Raw genomic sequence first — 17,808 nt, forward strand, 5'->3', positions numbered from 1 at the left:
CACAGTACACATGTGAGTGGAACTCTGGGGAGGGAGAAGGAAGGCTCTGAAAAGACTTGGAGGAGCAGTTGGGCTATGGGATCCAACTTCCCCGTGGGGCACCAGACTTGGAGTCTATACACCAGGAGTGTGCCTGAAAGGCCAGATATAGAGACTTTATCATAACCTTAAAAGCCTGTGGCAGCCAAAGGTTTGCGTACAACAGTCAGATGAGCATCCACAAAGGGGAGTGCAGCCAGGGCAGTAACGCTAGCTCTTTTAGTTGCCCAGAAAAGTTTGAAAACGTGACCTGAGTGTAACGAATACAGCAATGTTTGCCTGAGTCTGTAGACAACCTGAAACCCCTGAAGTGTCTACTACCCCATATGTCTCTAAGGAATGTTAAATAGAAGATCAGCTACTCTGAAGGGACTGCACCAGCATAACTCCACCAGGGGATTCTATGCAGGGCAGGAGCAGAAGAATCTAGCAGATGCATCTCACCAATCCAAGCAGATACGCTTGGGGGCCACCCTTCCTCTTGAGGAAGGAAAGGACAGCTCCTACTACTCCTGAGGGAAAAGAGGGCCCATGCTACTGCCCCTGCCTCTCTGGGAGGAGAGGGGACCCACTGACACCACCACTCCAAGTATTGCACATGGAGGGGCAGGATCAGAGCATGGGTATCATGCACAGAGGGTCCCCCATGATGTGGTATGCCCAGAACCCAATATTGCCTTCATCTGGCCCTGAATGGACCCAATTCTGATCTCTGTTCCAGCGGTGTAAATGCAAGGTAACTCCTTTGCGCTCAGGCTTCAACAACAATGCTACCTGGAGCTATAAGCTTGTCAGAGCTCATAACCTAAGCAGTTTGGGTCAGATGGTCAGTGCTTGGAGATATTCAAAGATAACTCACTAGCCTCCCTTCTCGGAGTAAACCAGTGCCCCCAGAATGCAGATACGCAGTACTGTGCTGTCAGGTGAAACGTCAACCTGAGATCTTGGCAATTTACCATTAATAAGTATCCTCTGACAATTTTTATAAGAATGGTGGGTGCTTACTCCAGGTTCCTGACACAGTTCCAATGGAGGTATTTGCTAAACATATCTGGTCTATACCCCTGTATTTTCAACTGGATAATTTACATCCTGGGCTAAACTGCTTTGTTACTGTTGCTGGAACACATGCACCAAAGCTGGTTAAAATGACATTCTCTTTTAAAAAGGAATTATTGTTAGTATTAGTATTGTATTCATAAAAGGCAGTTTTTATCCATTTCAATCAGTGATCAATTGAAGTGTATTAATTTGCTTATTTGTCTTCTAATCAATATGAACAAAATACTTTCAAGAGTTTAAGCAAAATACTATTGTAAGCACATTACTATTAAAATTGCAAAGTCAGAGTATAATAATTTTATAAAATTGTGGGCATGATTGATTTTTTAATGGACCATTCACTTGTTCTCTGACCCCTAAGGATTTTTTGTTCCAAGCCTCTTACACATAGTAAATTCATTAAATTCAGCCTAGTTCCCAAAAGTATTGCATCATTAAAGGTATAGAGCTTCAAACACCAAACAAAACAGAGTAAGTGAACTGTGCAAGTAAAACACAATGAAAGTGAAAAAAGGAGCCATTATGAGCCAGCATCATTTTACTGTCTCCCCCAATAATTATTTCTAGAGTTTTAGTTAATTTGCATGGGCAATAATTTATTATGTATCTAATATAGTTACATGACAAAATAGAAAGGAAGAACTGCAATCTGACTGCGACAATTCAACACCACCATGGACTGACTCATAATCTGGTACTTTTGGAAATTTAAGGAAGCACCAAGCACATTTTTGTTGCTATGTTATCATCATTTATTAGTAGTACAGGCCCCTGCCACAAAGAAATTACATTATAATTGTACACTTGACACAACAAGAATGAAACCAACAACTGGGGTGGGGATCTGAGGGAAGAGGAAGAATCTGGGTCACAATAATAAAATCATGCTGTAACCAAGTTCTGGCATGTGCATATATTGATGATTCGAGTGGATATATAAATTATTTTGTGACACAGCAGGAGCGAGGTTTTAAGGAGAGATTTCAAGGAGGCCAGAGTAGTTTGGTGAATGGGGATTGGGAGGTTGTTCCATACATAGGAGGCTATATAATTATATACTCAGAGTGACTATTACAATCTGTTTTATGACATGCACATTCTATACTCTCTCCAATATTACTGAGTGCGCGCATAACAGAAAATTTCCCTACCATGAAAAATAATTTTGTATGTCATGCAGAGATTCCAACATTCAGCTTTGATTATATAAACACACACACACACACACACACACACTTTGTTACATATTTCCTCCAGCTTCAAAACATTCCTTTACAGTTTTATTTGAGAGAGCAATTACTTCAAAAGAATGTCTCAACAAAACAGGGAAAACATTTAGTGCTCCTATTTTTGGTTTTATCAATAGAAGGAAAATTAAGCCATAAGTAAAGATCAAAAGCTATGGTTTGGCCTCTATACTAGCAGAAGAGAAACTCAGATATTTACAGTTAAACTCTATTAACAGATTAATCCCACATATCTTTTGGGGAGCAAAACATCAAATATAGAGTATGCAGATTTATGTATATTAAGGACAGAAGGGATCATCATGATCAACTAGTTCAACCTCCTGCATTACACAAGTCATAAAATTTCACCCAGTGATTTCTGCACCAAGCCCACAACTTCTGGCTGAGCTAGGGCATATCTTTTAGAAAAACATACAGTCTTCCACCCCATCCCTGGGTAAGTTGTTCCAATGGTTAATAACCCTCACTGTTATAAATGTGTACCTTATTTCTAGACTGAATTTGTCTAACTTAAGCTTCCAGGGCTTATAGCTTGTTATGCCTTTGTTTCCTACAGTAACCTGCCACCTACTCTCAGAAATCTCCACATGTAGGTAATTTTAGACTGTGATCAAGTCACTTCCTAATCTTCTCTTGGATTTAGCCCTAAATGAAGTAATAAGACATAACAGAGCCTCGGCCCAGAATCCCTGGGGTCTGTAAGACACAGGGTGAAATTCAGATTGGAAATATTAGCTTGTTTAAAATAATGAGGAGCATATGACACAAACAATATAGAGGCTTCAAATGTTAAGGGAAGGAGAACAAGGCAAAAATAGAGGTACTCACCACTCGGTTTTACAATTAACAGTTTAATGTACACATTACTCCATGACAAAAAACAGAACTGCAGTGACAAATTTATTTGCAATGATCAAATTTTAAATTCTATTCTGAACAGCATAAAAACAATTAGTAATAAACTAGGTATGAAAAACTTTAAGGGAAACATACAAAATGTATTTCAATTTTATATAAATATTTGTTTTCTGAGAAGTCTGTAAAATAGATTATAGAATCAGTCTTGAGAAAAAATTAAAGTAACTCTTTCACGTGTCCTAATTAAGAAATAATTATACAGCTGCTACTGGTCGCATAAAAGATACTGAATGACAGTTTCTTTTGACTGCACTGTTTAGGTCCCAAACAAGTCCAGTTTCTCTCTGTTTCTTTCTGTTATATTAACTATATAAACACATCATCATTGGGTAATTTTATCAGTGAAAACCAAACTTCAGTGCATGTAAATTCTTGAGTTTAGAAACACCACAAAAACAAACAAACAAACAAAAACTCTCTCTGCTAATGTTTAAGCAAATACTGAAGTCTACCTCTCCTGTTCTTGCTTCATTCGTATTCTCTCCTCTTCTGAAGTAAGGGCTTCCTGAACTTTAATTTTACCAGTTTTCTCAATCTTGTCATCTTTGCGATGTTTGCCAAACCTGTTAATAACAAAACATTCTAACTTGTCAAATGAACACAAATGTATTTCTCTTTTCCTAAGACAATGTTGTGCTTATTATCGGAGCAGCTGCTTGAAAACCAGGAGGGGAGACTTCCAAGATTTCTGAACCTCCATTTTTAACATTTTTCTCATTTTTTCTTGAGAATTTATAAAGGTGAGGGTTTTTTGTTTGGTTTTTATTATAGCATTGTAAGCTTTTTTATGACATTTCCAGATCACTATTTTTAAATCCAAAGGCAACCGATGTCTTAAAAATTACTCAACACTGCAACTTCCAGAGAATGTAAATCAGAGTTTACATTATTTTAGGCCCTTCTTTTATGAACTGCAGGAGACAATCCAGAATCATCTATATAATAATTGCTTGATAAGCAATATCAGTTCACTTCACCCTATAGCAGCAGTTGCATTGGCTATAGTGGATAGAATTCAAATTGGTGGTTTTCGCCTTTAAAGCCCCAAATGGTTTGAGACCTGGTTACCTGTAGGATTGTCTCTCTCCTTGTGATATGCTGTCGCGATTAAGATCAGCGGAGGTGCTTGAGCTGGACCTCCTCCTCTACATACAGGAAGAAGTTGCTGGCAGAGTGCTCTCCATGAGGGTCCCTCACCTCTGGAACGCCTTTCCCACATTTGCTTAGCCAGACCTCAGAACTGTTTAACTTCCAGGAATGCTGCACATCCCACTGTTTTCTGCCAAGCATTTGGGGAGGGGAATGTCTGAGTCTGGAAGTTTATTTATTGTTAGGAGCAGAGTGTGTGTATTAATTTTTACCTATCATAGATGGAATTACATATTTTATACATTTAAATAAATAAATAAATAAAATATTCCTCAATTTTAGGGAGTAAGAAAACGACAACTTTTTGGCATATTTAAAGCACAAGGGATAACAGGTACCTATCTATTAAGCCCATTGTGTTGATCAATTCAAAAACATGAAGAGTATTTTTTGCATCAAATGCTCTGCTGAAACTGATGAAAGTAGATAGCCACTTGTGGCACTCTTCACTCAGAAGTTTACATCAAAAGTAAAATGAAAGCACTAACCATGTGCAAAGTGCAGACAGGTCATTCAAATAGCCATCCAGGCAAAACGTTTACAAACAGAAGAATACAAACTTCTCTTAAACACTTTAAAAAATTAGTATTCAGAGGAAAACTTTGAAACTAGCAGGAATTTATAACATTTTTTTCCCCTTTTCCCTCCTTCTTTCTAAAACAAAGCCACTGTGTGGGCCAAATACATACCATACAGTGACCCTACAGAAAGATTAATCTTAGGCCACACCATCTAAAGATAAAATTACACAAGGCAGCCAAGTTTATGGATCTTAGGTGTAGCTATAAAAAATGAAGAAAACGAGGACTACACAAACTTTGGAGTACATGGATGTTCTCTGTTTTCCCCAGGATGCTCATTTCTAAAGTAATCCAGGCCAATGAGGCTAAATTGATCATTAAAAATTATTTGGAAAGGGAGAGGACATGACAGAGCTGGAGACATGAAACACTAAAAGGAGGTATAATATTCTGTTAGCAATTAAAATATCTGGTTATACATTGGGACAGTTGCTTTATGTATCACTTTTATAATTAAAATTCAATCAGAGATTAGCAGTACCTGGATAAGTTCAATATGGCTGCACTAGGAGCTTTTTAACTACCTGAAAATCAAAAAGGAATCCTACAAAAAATGAAAAAATTGACAAATTGCTAAGGATGAATGCAAAAGAGTAGCACCAAGCATATAGGGACAAAATCAGAAAGGCAAAGGCACAAAAGGAGTTATATTTAGCAAGGGATACAAAAACCAGAAAGAAGAGGTTCTATGAATACAACAAGAACAAAAGACAAAGCATTGGTCCACCATTCAGTAGGGAACAGTTAGTAATGGATGGCATCAAGAAGATGGACGTATTTAATGCCTATTTTACTTAAGCTTTTACTAAAATTGTTAATTATGACCAAATGTTTAAACACAATTAATATTAACAAGGGGGAAGGAACACAAGCCAGAACAGGGAAAGAACAGAATAAAGAATGTTTAGATAAGTTAGATGTAATCAATTTGGCAAGGCCTGATGAAATTCACCCTAGGGTACTTGAGGAACTAGCTGAAGCATTAGTGATTATCTTCTTCAAGAACTCCTGGTGGACAGGGGAGGTCTCGGGAGGACCGGAGATGGAAAAACATGGAACCTATCTTTAAGAAGAGTAACAAAGAAGAGCTGGGGGAATTATAGACCAGACAACCTATCTTTGATGTTTGGAAAGATACAAATTGATTTTTTATCAATTTGTTCCAGTAAGCACCTGAAGGAAAATAGGGTGATAAATTACAAACCACACAAATTTGTGATGCTACACAAATCTAATTTCCTTCTTTGACATGGTTACCGGCTTACTGTGGTCTAGATGAAATTGCTGGGGGTTGGGGGAGAGAGACCAACTGGCTGAAAAGTGAACTCAAAGAGTAGTTATCAATGGTTCACTGTCAAACTGGAAGGACATATCTAGTGGGATCTCTCTGTGTCCAGTACCATTCATATTTTCATTTATGACTTGAATAGTGGAGTGGAGAGTATGCTTATAAAATGTGCAGATGACACCAAGCTGGGAGGGGTTGCCAGCACTTTGGAGGACAGAATTCAAATTCAAAATGACCTTGACAAATTGGAGAACCAGTCTGAAACCAACTAGATGAAATTCAGTAAAGACAAGTGCAAAGTACTACACTTTGCATGGGAAAATCAAATGCCACACCCACAAAATGGGGAATAACCGGCTAGACAGTAGTTCTGCTGAAAAAGATCTGGGGGTTATAATGGATCACAAATGGAATATAAGCCAACAATGTGATGCAGATTGAAAAAGGCTAATATTATTCTGAGGTGTATTAACAGGATCATTGTATGTAAATCATGGGAGATAACTGTCCCACTTTATTTGGCACTGGTGAGGCCTCAGCTGGAGTTCTGGGTCCAGTTTTGCATGCTGCACTGTAAGGAAGATGTGGACAAGCTGGAGAGAGTCCTGAGAAAAGCAACAAAAATGATAAATCGGATTAGAAAACCTGACCTCTGAGGAAAGGTTAAAAAAACCTGTGTATGTCTAGTCTTGAGAAAAATCGACTGAGGGGGGACCTGATAGTCTTCAAATAGGTTAAGCTCTGTTCTAAAGAAGATGGTGACCAACTGTTCTCCATGTTCACTGAAGGTAGGACAAGAAGTAATGGGCTTAATCTGCGGTAAGGGAGATTTACGTTAGATATTGGCAAAAAACTCCAGCAACTTTCTAACTATAAGGATAGTTAAGAACTGTAATTGGCTTCCAAGCAAGGTTGTGGAATCCCGATCACTGGTGGCTTTTAAATTAGACAACACCTATCAGGGATGGTCTAGAATCTAGACCCTGTCTCAGCACAGTGGACTGGACTATATGACCTTTCAAGGTCCTTTTCATTTCTATGTAATCTTCTAAAAAAATCCACCTATTTATCAAATAATAGTTGCTCCCCTTAATAAGACAAGAAAAATGATATATCTCAGGTAAGATTTTCATCCACGTTTTGGATCCTATATGCTGGATGAAAGGGCCCAAGTTTAAAGGAGCGCTAAACCTCAGGATTTGGCCAGAGGATTCCCTCAGGGCCAGAACCGTGGAAGACAGCTGCAAACCCTGGTATATGTGTGCTGGTGTGGTGGGAGGGGAAAGAGGCTGGTGGTGAGAGAAGCACCTCAGGGGTCGGGCTACAGCACATACTTCTGTGGAGATTCCAGGCAGCATTACGCTCCATAGGCAACCAGGGCCAGGCTGTTGTTACTCTGACAGGACCCCAGTGCTGTCTATGTTATGCCAGGAGCAGCCCAGCATTGGGAAGATACAAAGGTGACTTGAAACCACCATGCCCCCTTTCCCACTGCTCCTTTTGGAGGTACACCCTTAATGTACAATGAGAAATATAGACCAAACAAAAATGTAATACTTCCTCTCCACCCTAGATAACACTAAAATAATTCTAAATGTAACTTTTTTCTATTTACAAACATAGTTTAATATTCTTCTAAGAATGGATATAGCATGCATCATATTATTAAACAATATCCTCTTAATAATAACATAAGCAAGCAAGAGCATCTCTCACACATTAATCAGTTTATTTAGTGTTTCCTTAATCCAAGTTCTGCTTCTTAAAGCGTAGTTTTTAAAAATGGTTTAATGCTACTCTAATTGGAACATATACAAATATTTCAAGAATTTTTTTTTGTGACAGATTGAAATAAGGGGTGCAAATTAAAAATACCCTATCTATCCAACGGTGTGAGAAACTGATGATGGAGAGCAACTGAAACCTTGTTCACTCTAATTGCCAACGTACTCCAGGGTTCTATTAATTTTTAGCTTCTTCATTTTTCTTTTGCAGCAAGGGTCAGAGAACATTTCAATACACATGTGAACTCCCAATGTCAGATTCAGAGTTTTAAACCTCAACTCAGCCTATGACAACAATATTTAATATCAAGACAGTTAAAGATATAAAAGGATCAATTATTTTTGTTTTATTACCTTCTAGAACAGGGTGTCTATTTCAGACAGGCCACCTTTCAAGTTACAGTATAGCAGAAGAAAGTGCTATCCTTAAAGGCATGGTGGTAGTTTGTTGCATTATTAACAAAGGGAAGAGGGTCTGAGAACAGAATCCTGTACTTCTGAACCTTTACCTCAAACTAGGATAATCTGTGTGTAACCATCCACGCAGAGTAAAGTATATAGCAAAAATCCTTTTGTTGGTCACACAGCTGTACTAAACTGGCGTCTGCTTGCTTGAGTGAATTTTCCATCAGCCAATTTGGGGACTGATCCAACACCTATTAACCTCAAGAGGAAGACTCCCAGTGACTTCAGTGGACTTAGAATCAGGCCCTCAGAGTTGCTCAACAATATAAGGAAAGAGTGAAAAGAGGAGAGAAAAATTCCTTGGAATGTAATGATAAATACACAGGAAAGTTCATTTCATATTAAAAAAAACAAATCAGATCAGTTTTCAGATTGAGGAAAAATGGTTATATGTGAGCAATATGAATTCTGAAATGTTATCTATTGAGAATAGCGTCAGTTAGAAAGAACATATCAATATCTCCGATACAACAAAAATAATCTCCATGTAATCTGCTAAATGGATTTTACTCTGATGCGTTACTGATGAGATCATTGCCATCTGCCAAATCGTCCACATATTTCATTAGAATAAAGAGCTATGGAAGAAATATGCATTAGCTGATTAATGAAAAAAACACAAAAATTGATTGAGACAGAAAAAGTTCAGTAGCATTATGTTCTTTAATAGACAAACGACCGTCATTAAAAATTAACAAATGGTAAGTGTCTCAAGCTATTCTATCGATGCTTTCTGACGTAAAGTAAGGCATGCTCTTTTCCCAGTAGTAGTGACAATATTTTTCTTTCACACACACACACACCCCACTACTCAAAAAGGGTATTACCAATAACCTATGTAATGTTTTAACCCTGTTGTGTCAGCAAAATTATAAGATTTATATTTTTTAAAATTCTTCTAAACAACACACAGTACCTCTTTTCATAGATAAAATAAAAAGTATTTTAAATTAGTGTCCAACACAATACTTAAAACAAAAAGTTCTTGATTTATGGCAAACAGATGCTTAAAATAGCATCAGCTGCTTAACTTAAAAATGGTAGAATATTAATCCTGAAATATTAATGATCTTGAGAGTTTTCCAGACTTTGGCAAAATTTTAAAATTAATATTTAATAAAACTCCTATTTAATGCAATATGTGTATTATAAAATCCCAACATATATACAGAACATCTGGTGGTCCTAAATGCTCATGTTCTGCACAACCATCTTTACTAACCATGAAGTCTCAGAAAACCTAGGTAGAACAGACTCTGCATGATGTGCCTCCGCAGCATCATTCTCCTCCATGTGCCATGGAAGCCCTGCTTGAACCGGGTGATATGGTTGACATGCACATTCTCTCATCCCCCTTTCAAACCAATAAGGATTCCCTACTTATGTTAAAAAAATGACAGACACATTCTTTCCTCTTATGAAGAGCCCACCCTGGCTGGGTTTTTTGATGTAGCATCCAACAGGGGAGGCCCTGGTAACACGGTTTATTGAGATCTCTCATGCTGCAGAAGCATGTAAAGGGGACCTGCATACTCTGTAGTGGCATAGATCTTCCATGGAAATGGAGAATACTTCCAGAGCAAACCCTGGGATTCACAGTTTATTGCACAAGAAGATCACTTGAAAAGTCTTTACTGAAAAGGAATACCATCAACACAGACCACTATTACCCAAGCTACCAACAGAGATAACTAGTATGGGCTTTGCATCTATCAATCATCACCCTTAGAAGGCCCTCCATGCCACAAAGAATGCGAGAATGTCAAGACAATCACAAGGTGCTCCTTTCCCTGTATGTATCCCAGCCAGCATATGCTCTCACCAAACCAAAATCTAGATCCACTACATTGGGGAGGAAAGACTGTCTTGTGAAATCAGGATGACCCAACTCCAAATCCCAGCTCTGTTGCAGGCTTCCTCTGTGATTTTGGCAAATTACTTAATTTCTGTGTGACTCAGTTTGCCCATTCATAAAATGATTAGCAAACCAAGGCATGCTACAAGGCTTAATTCAATAGCTTTAATAAAGTGCTTCAATTCCTTGGAATGGAAGACACTATATATGGTTAAATGATTATTATTCCATACCAAGCCACTTGCTCCTTACAGTGTGCATATTTGCATATCAGGTATGTAGCACTTTAGTAAATCTCTCTGTTAAGAGAGTCCACCTTTCTGTAAATTGTTAAACATATGGTTAAACTTCTTGCATTGTTTCCTACAATTATGACCGTTTCTACTTGCTGCTGTCATTAAGAGTTGTGATAAACAAATAAAAAGACACCCTGTGGCAAATCAGAAATATGCGAGAAATTAACATCCAATCCACAATACTGCACTTTCAAACCAAATCATGTGCAGGCTGGGAAGGGCACAGTAGGCAGGGGTAATTTTCTAAGTGACAATATACAGGACATATCAGCCAGTCAGCAAACAGAGACCTAGAAATATTACCCTTATTCAGCCTGCCCTTCCTGCCCAACTCACTCAGTGATGCCACAATCTACTGTGAGAGACACCATAAATTACTTACTTCATGGTGGTGAATTGTTCTCTGTTAAACAATGAGTTGTGGCATCCCTGAATGATGCAAGAAGGAACGTAACTGATTACGAAGAAAAAAACCTTCCGTTTACACATGACTATTTTGGTAATCAGCAATGATGAGAGTAACCAAAGAAAAAATACATGACAGTTCAAAGGAGATTTTGTAAAATGCAATGCATTTGGAAGTTTGCTCAAATGTAGCAAGAGCTCTTACAAGGCACACACCCATGAACATGAGAAACATTAGCTTCAATGGTCCTAGAAAGATCAGATCTGATAAACTCAGTGCATGTTGTTTGGCACGGAAAAACAGAAATTTGTTTTTAAAAAATAACTCTTACGAGAGATCTGGCCAAATTAAAAGTAGGCTTTTAATCGGTCATGTGCTCTTAATGGACAACATATCCTTTCATTACTGTCATTTAATGCATTTACAAATGCTTTTTGTCCCTCTCTCTCATAATCAGTATTCACCAGTCGAGGCTGCAATGCTTTATCAGGTAACTCAACACTCTTGAGTTCTATAAAGACGTGAACAGTAGGATGTAAAAACAACTATTGGGAAATTTGAAATAGAAGATGGGGGGGGGGGGGAAGAGAACTACTGAGAGTCAGTTTCCACTTACAAAGCGAAGGGGAGTGTGATTCTCATTCTGAAGGAGTCACTGATTAAAAGTCTCAGTGCCACACTACTAGGGATTTTATTGTATAGACATATAAAGGCCTCTACATGGTAATATATAAACAACATATATGGGAACAAAATTTTCAAGTCTATACTTATCAGATTAATCATAAACAATAGCATATTAACATTTGCCAGTTGCTGTCATATCCAAAGTATGGGACTGTGACTTGTTCTACAGACTGTAATTTTTTCTTTTGTGAATTTTCTGTTTGTGAAAAATATTACTCTAGAAGATTTCATGTCAATGCGTTTCAACATTATTTCATTCAAATTTCACTACACAGCTAAAAGGGATCTTATTACCCACATCATGGCTCCTAATGAAAGGCCTAGCATGTCAAAAACACAGGCCAAGATGGCCATTTTCTATTGTTGGATTTGTTCAATTATACATACGATGACTTTAAAAATTGTGGATGAATGTGGGCGCTAATAAAGCTACATTATGTGACTTTAAATCACCAGTGTCCACTTAAAGTACTTGAGGAGTGTATTTACGCTGTAGATACTCTTTAGCGTGTCCTCTTGACTACTATACTTCTAATTCCCTGTTCTGTTCCTTTCAATGCATTATTGTTTCAAAATACAATGCTCCAAATTGCAAATTACATCTGGCTCAAGGGCTGATCATGAGAAATACTAGCACTGCTGCCTCTGCCTGAATAACTCTGATAATAATGAGAGATTGATTGTGCTCCAAGGGTCAATCTGAATATTTCTATTAGCTTCTTTTGTTAAACCTAACACTTTGCCAGGTCAAAGGCAAATAATCACACCACATCTGGTTACCATGATTTTATTTTTCCTAAAGAAGCAGTACAATTTAGAAAATTGGTACTGGTCCAAAGGCAGACCCTATAAGAAGTGGTAATGAGATATGCATCATAAAACCCCATCCATTCATATGGGCACTTAAGAGAAGGCAAAAACAAGAGTTGGAAGGGCAATTTTATCTCACACTTTTTTAATATTAAAAACAAAGGAAGTAGACCTTAGTATTATGAATAGTCTTTATAAATTCACTTTATAATTGAAACGCTTGCATTTGAGTTTTATGTACCCTCAGTGTAAATGTTTGATACAAAAACCCCAGTCAACATGTGCTTAGTTGGCATCTTAGTAAGAAAGAGAAAGTTTTTCAGATAAAGTGAATTCTTAACATCAACACAGTTAGCATCAAAATACAAATGGTATACACTGATTTGATGGAATATTAAGACATGCATTTGTTAATTAGACCATGAGGACTCCTCAGTAACATGCCTCCTAAAAATAAGCCTTACAGCCATATAACAAACTGTAGAAAATCAGAAAATGTATATGGCCACATAAAAGGTTAATCAAACTACTGATAGTTCACATGGAACTTTCCGAAGATTAAAACTTCCCTACAGATCTCATTATCTGAAAAAACTGAATTGTCAGTCAGCATTTTTTTCTGTCAATTACTGGAAAATCTTTGTTGTTACATGTTTCCCAGAGAATATTCTCTGTAGGGCAAATTAAGCACACATGTTATCACTTTAGATCTTCACTCTGATTCACAAAAACACACTTAATATGGCGGGGAGGAGGGGAACAAATGCTTCCCAACAGAGGGTGACAGAGACCATAGACAACTTGGCAGGAACTTGTGGAGCATGTTAATTTTAATAAAGATGAGTAGCCACCTTCATCTCCACCATGGAGGTACAGACTCATGGAGACTGCAGGTCTCAGCATGTCATTGTGCATCTTGAGCTGCATGACCTGAATGAAGGTGGGTCACACTTTAGAATGCCCCAGGGTACCTTTTCGGCACCTCCAATTTGACCGGTAAAACTGAACATGACTTGAACATGGCAGATACTTTTTAATCATAAAGACCACACTTTAAAATACTTCTTTTAAAAAAAATCAAGGAATAAGCCCAGTGGGCAGGACATCTTTACAAGGTGCCCTAAGACAGACGTTCTCAAACTTTTTCTTTCTGAGCCCCCCCTCCAACACACTATAACAACTCCATGGCCCACCTGTGCCACAACAACTGGTTTTCTGCATATAAAAGCCAGGGCCGATGTTAGGGGGTAGCAAGCAGGGCAATTGCCTGGGGCACCATGCCACAGGAGCCCCCATGGAGCTACACTGCCCAGGCTTCATCCCTGGGTGGCAGGGCTCAGGGACCTGGGCTTCAGCCCCATGCAGTGGGGTTTCAGCTTTCTGCCCCAGGCCACAGCAAGTCTAATGTTGGCCTGCTTGGCAGCCCCCCTGAAACCTGCTCAAGGCCCCTTAGGAGGTCCCGGACTCCTGGTTGAGAACCCCTGCCCTAAGACACAAGGAATTAATTTATTACATACAAATGAAGTCCATGCTCCTGTGCAAATCTAAAGTGGAGGTCAAAGAATAGCAGTTAAATTGTGTGTTTAAAAAGTCTATAAATAAAACATTTCAGACACACTTTTTCGGCTTGGAAATACAAGGCCAGATCCTCCACTGGCATAAACTGGCATATCTCTGTTGCCTTCAGGGCAGCTACATAAATTTACATTGGCTGAGGATCTAGAACGCAGTGTTGAATGTTACCTCATATGGAAAATATCTTCTGTGTGAAAGATTAAGAGCTGGATTCTGTATTACGGGAATGTTTGTGCAGCACCACTGGTGCAAAGCATCTCAAAAGCTGACATAGCCAGAGATGGGAGGATCATTCTGTGGTAGGAGGAATCACCGGTGGGACAGAGCTGGCAGACAGGATCCTGTGCCAACCCCGCTACAGCTGCTGGAGTTGGCCAGGGAGAAGGGGGAACTGGCTAGAGATGTTCTGAGCCCTAGAAATACCTGGCTGCCCGAACAGCCCCTTAGGCTATTGGTAGTAAGAGCTAGGATTTGACTTCATGGTAACTGGAAGTGCAATAACCGAATCAGTTGTAAATCATGCCTTACGTTATTTGTGTGTGCATAGTTATTTCAGATGAGGAATGTCCTATTTTGATATAATTTAACTGAGAAATAAGATATTAAAATAAAACACTCAATTCAAAATAAGAGTGTCCACACAAAGCCTTCACCAAAATAACTAGAGGTGTGAATTACAAGCAATTTAGTTATTTCAGTGCCAGTTACCATGGAGATGAGTACCTGGTTAAAACAGCCAATTGGCTGCTCTAATTTATACATTCACCTTTTAACTCCTGTTCTCATGTGATCCACAGCCACAGCAGAGGAGGTAGGCTTGCTGCTTTTTCTTAGAAAATAGTCTAACAGTTCCAGGATCAACAATTTATTATTTAAATCAAAACAACTCCCTTCCTGGCCCAAGGGTTCTTCAGGTACTGACACCTTATTCTTATGATTTGTATTCCACTGGTACCAGGAGGCCTAGCAAGAGTGGGCTGCTATAATGCTTGTTACAGTTCATATTAACAGAGCTAGGACATCATGAAGGGTTTTAAAAATCTCTATTTCAACTTCAAAACATACTTTCCACAGAAACTTTTGCAGCCTAAAAATAAATCTTAAGAATACAAATGCAGATGAAATTGGCACTAAGACTTGCAAAACTCTTTATAGTACCAAAGCACTTTTCATACTTTTGTAGCCAAGAAAGAGAAATGAACTAGTAAAGATTTCTTTGTACTGCTGATATCATCAGGATCTATTATCCAGATATCCTGCTTTGGAGACTCCTGCATTTTTCTGAAGATAATGCAGTGGGTATCATTAGTTACACAGTATCATCAGAGAAAATAAATGTTTTAACTCATTAATTGCTTCTTTGTCTGGACCTCCCGCAGCTAAGCATTAATGTCTTTTTAGTACCAAGTTGTATTCTGAATGTAAGACTTTCAGCACTAGAAGTTAAAAAGAAAGAAGCATTAACAATAGTTGGAAATATTTTAGATTATTTATTAGTAAGGCTACAATTTAGTCACGGAATCCATGACTTCCAGCGACCTCTGTGACTTCAGACTGTGGTAGTCGGGAGCTGCAGGGTACCCCTGGTGCCTCTGGTGGCCCCCGGAGCTCCTGGCTGCTGTGGGCGGTGGGGAACCCCAGCTCCCATGGGTGGCAGGGAAACCCCCAAACCCTCACTGGCAAAGGAACTCCCAAGCCCCCACTGGGAGGGCCCCCAAGCTCCCGGCTGCCGGTGGTGGAATCTCCGAGCCACTGCGCCAGCAGAAGACCCCTGAGCCCTGGAACCCTCAAGTCCCAGGCCGCCGGTGGTGGAAACCCGAGTCCCCATTGGCAGAGGACCCCCTGAGCCCTGGGCTGCTGGTGGCAGGAACCCCTGAGCCCCTGGCTGCCAGCAGGGGAATTCCCGAGCCCCTGCTGGCAGAGGACCTCTGAGCCCCGGAATCCGCAAGCCCCCAGCCACTGTTAGCAGCTGGGGAGTCCCCGAGTCCCCAGCCACCGGCGGTGGCAAAGGAATCCCCAAGCTCCCAGTCCCCGTGGGCGGCAGAGGAACCCCCAAGCTCCTGGACACCGTGAGTGGTGGGGAGCCCTGCAGCTCCCAGCCATGGCGAGGGAATCCCACAGCTCCCAGCTACCGCCGACGGGGGTACTCCGCAGCTCCCAGAGACATGGGAAGCGGGGGGCACCCCATAGCTCCCTGGCCACCACGGGCAGCAGGTGGCAGGGATACCCCGCAGCCCCCCAGCTGCTGCAGGTGGCTACTAGCTCCTGCTCAGCTGCCCCGCTTCAGGTGGTGGGGGGATCCACAGAACCCCATTTTGTCAGGTATATTTTTAGTAAAAGTCAGGGACAGGTCACGGCTTCCTATGACTTTTACTTTTTTGCCTGTGACCTGTCCCTGACTTTTACTAAAAATATCCATGAGAAAATCTTAGCCTTATTTATTAGATGTTCTTGTTCAAATGTTTAATAGCAATTCAACTTGCATTCTAAATACTGTTAGTACAGCTCCTGTCTAATTTGCTAGAGGCCCTTGATATTGGTCTAAGGTGTACTATATTCATGTTCTTTATTGCAGTGTTCATTAATACTGATCCAACTTAGGGCTTACTAGCTTTTATACTAACCCTTGTACATGGAATGTATATAGCCGATCCATAAACTCTGGTTCCGATTTGAAGTTTTCTTACTCGGTGCTAGCTACCTAGCATAATTTTAAAAAAAGCAAATATACAAATATTTCCAGCCATTTAGAAACGAGGCAATCCACAAAACAAACAAAACCTAACCCAAGTATTCAGCAGTTGTTAATGCTGTATGTTATTAGCCTAATAATAATTTTGAGCACTGCAAAAGTGTCATCCATCACAGGATCTGAAGGAACTATAAAAGACAGTAACGGGTAGGTATTATCTCCATTTTACAGTTTGGGAAACGGAGGTACAGAAAGACCAAGGCCCAAATTTTTAAAAGTATTAGGCATTGTGACATTTAAATTTCATTTTCAAAAATGATTTAGCACTTAGGACCTTAAATCCTATAATCAGTGGTATTTTGGTTCCACAATGCCTAAGTCTAACAAGGAATATCCCTATGAATTTAGCATTGTGGAAATATAATGTATATAAATATTAACCATAAAGATGTATTCACAAAACAGCATGCAAAGACTCCATAGAAGCCATTATAATAGTATGCCATAATTATATGTTAAAAAAGCACAAATCCCAGTAGATCTATGGATAGGGTCTCTGGGCCAAGTAGCACTGTGCTCCACTTCATGACTTAAAGGTGTATTTAACTTCCTAACATGAATTTATTAAAAATATATATATCTGACTAGGTCTGTAAGTTAGGAGGCAACGAAGTCGTTGAGGGAGGTGCTGGAAATATGGAATCTATAAGGATATTTTCTGAGGAAGTGATCTTTCAAGAATCATTTCTAGTCACCCCATATCAGAAGCTAGCCCAAATATGCTCTGCAGAAACTGCTGATCAGGTGAACACGTTGCAGCAGGGTCTACTTTACAAACAACATAACATTTGTTTGCACTCCCATCTTTCGAAAATTTGCAAAGAAGCAGCAAAAGTTAATGTGCAACAGAACACTACATTAGCTGCTGAAACATTATTCCACATTAAAAAG

General features: G+C 39.3%; 1 protein-coding gene across 7 annotated transcripts in view; it reads right to left on the bottom strand.

Moving 5' to 3' along the window:
• Nucleotides 1-17,808, bottom strand: part of PARD3 (par-3 family cell polarity regulator) — a 652,516-nt gene that overhangs the window by 148,895 nt on the left and 485,813 nt on the right. For 5 of the 7 annotated variants that reach the window (XM_077808302.1, XM_077808300.1, XM_077808298.1 and 2 more), the window contains one exon: nt 3,722-3,832. The exons of the other annotated variants lie outside the window; for them this stretch is intronic. In XM_077808302.1, the coding sequence (XP_077664428.1) occupies nt 3,722-3,832 (111 nt within the window). The remainder of the gene's footprint in view (nt 1-3,721; nt 3,833-17,808) is intronic. 7 annotated transcript variants of the gene reach the window in all.

The sequence above is a fragment of the Eretmochelys imbricata genome, chromosome 2 (genome assembly GCF_965152235.1).
Source record: "Eretmochelys imbricata isolate rEreImb1 chromosome 2, rEreImb1.hap1, whole genome shotgun sequence".
In the NCBI taxonomy this organism is placed as follows: domain Eukaryota; kingdom Metazoa; phylum Chordata; order Testudines; family Cheloniidae; genus Eretmochelys; species Eretmochelys imbricata.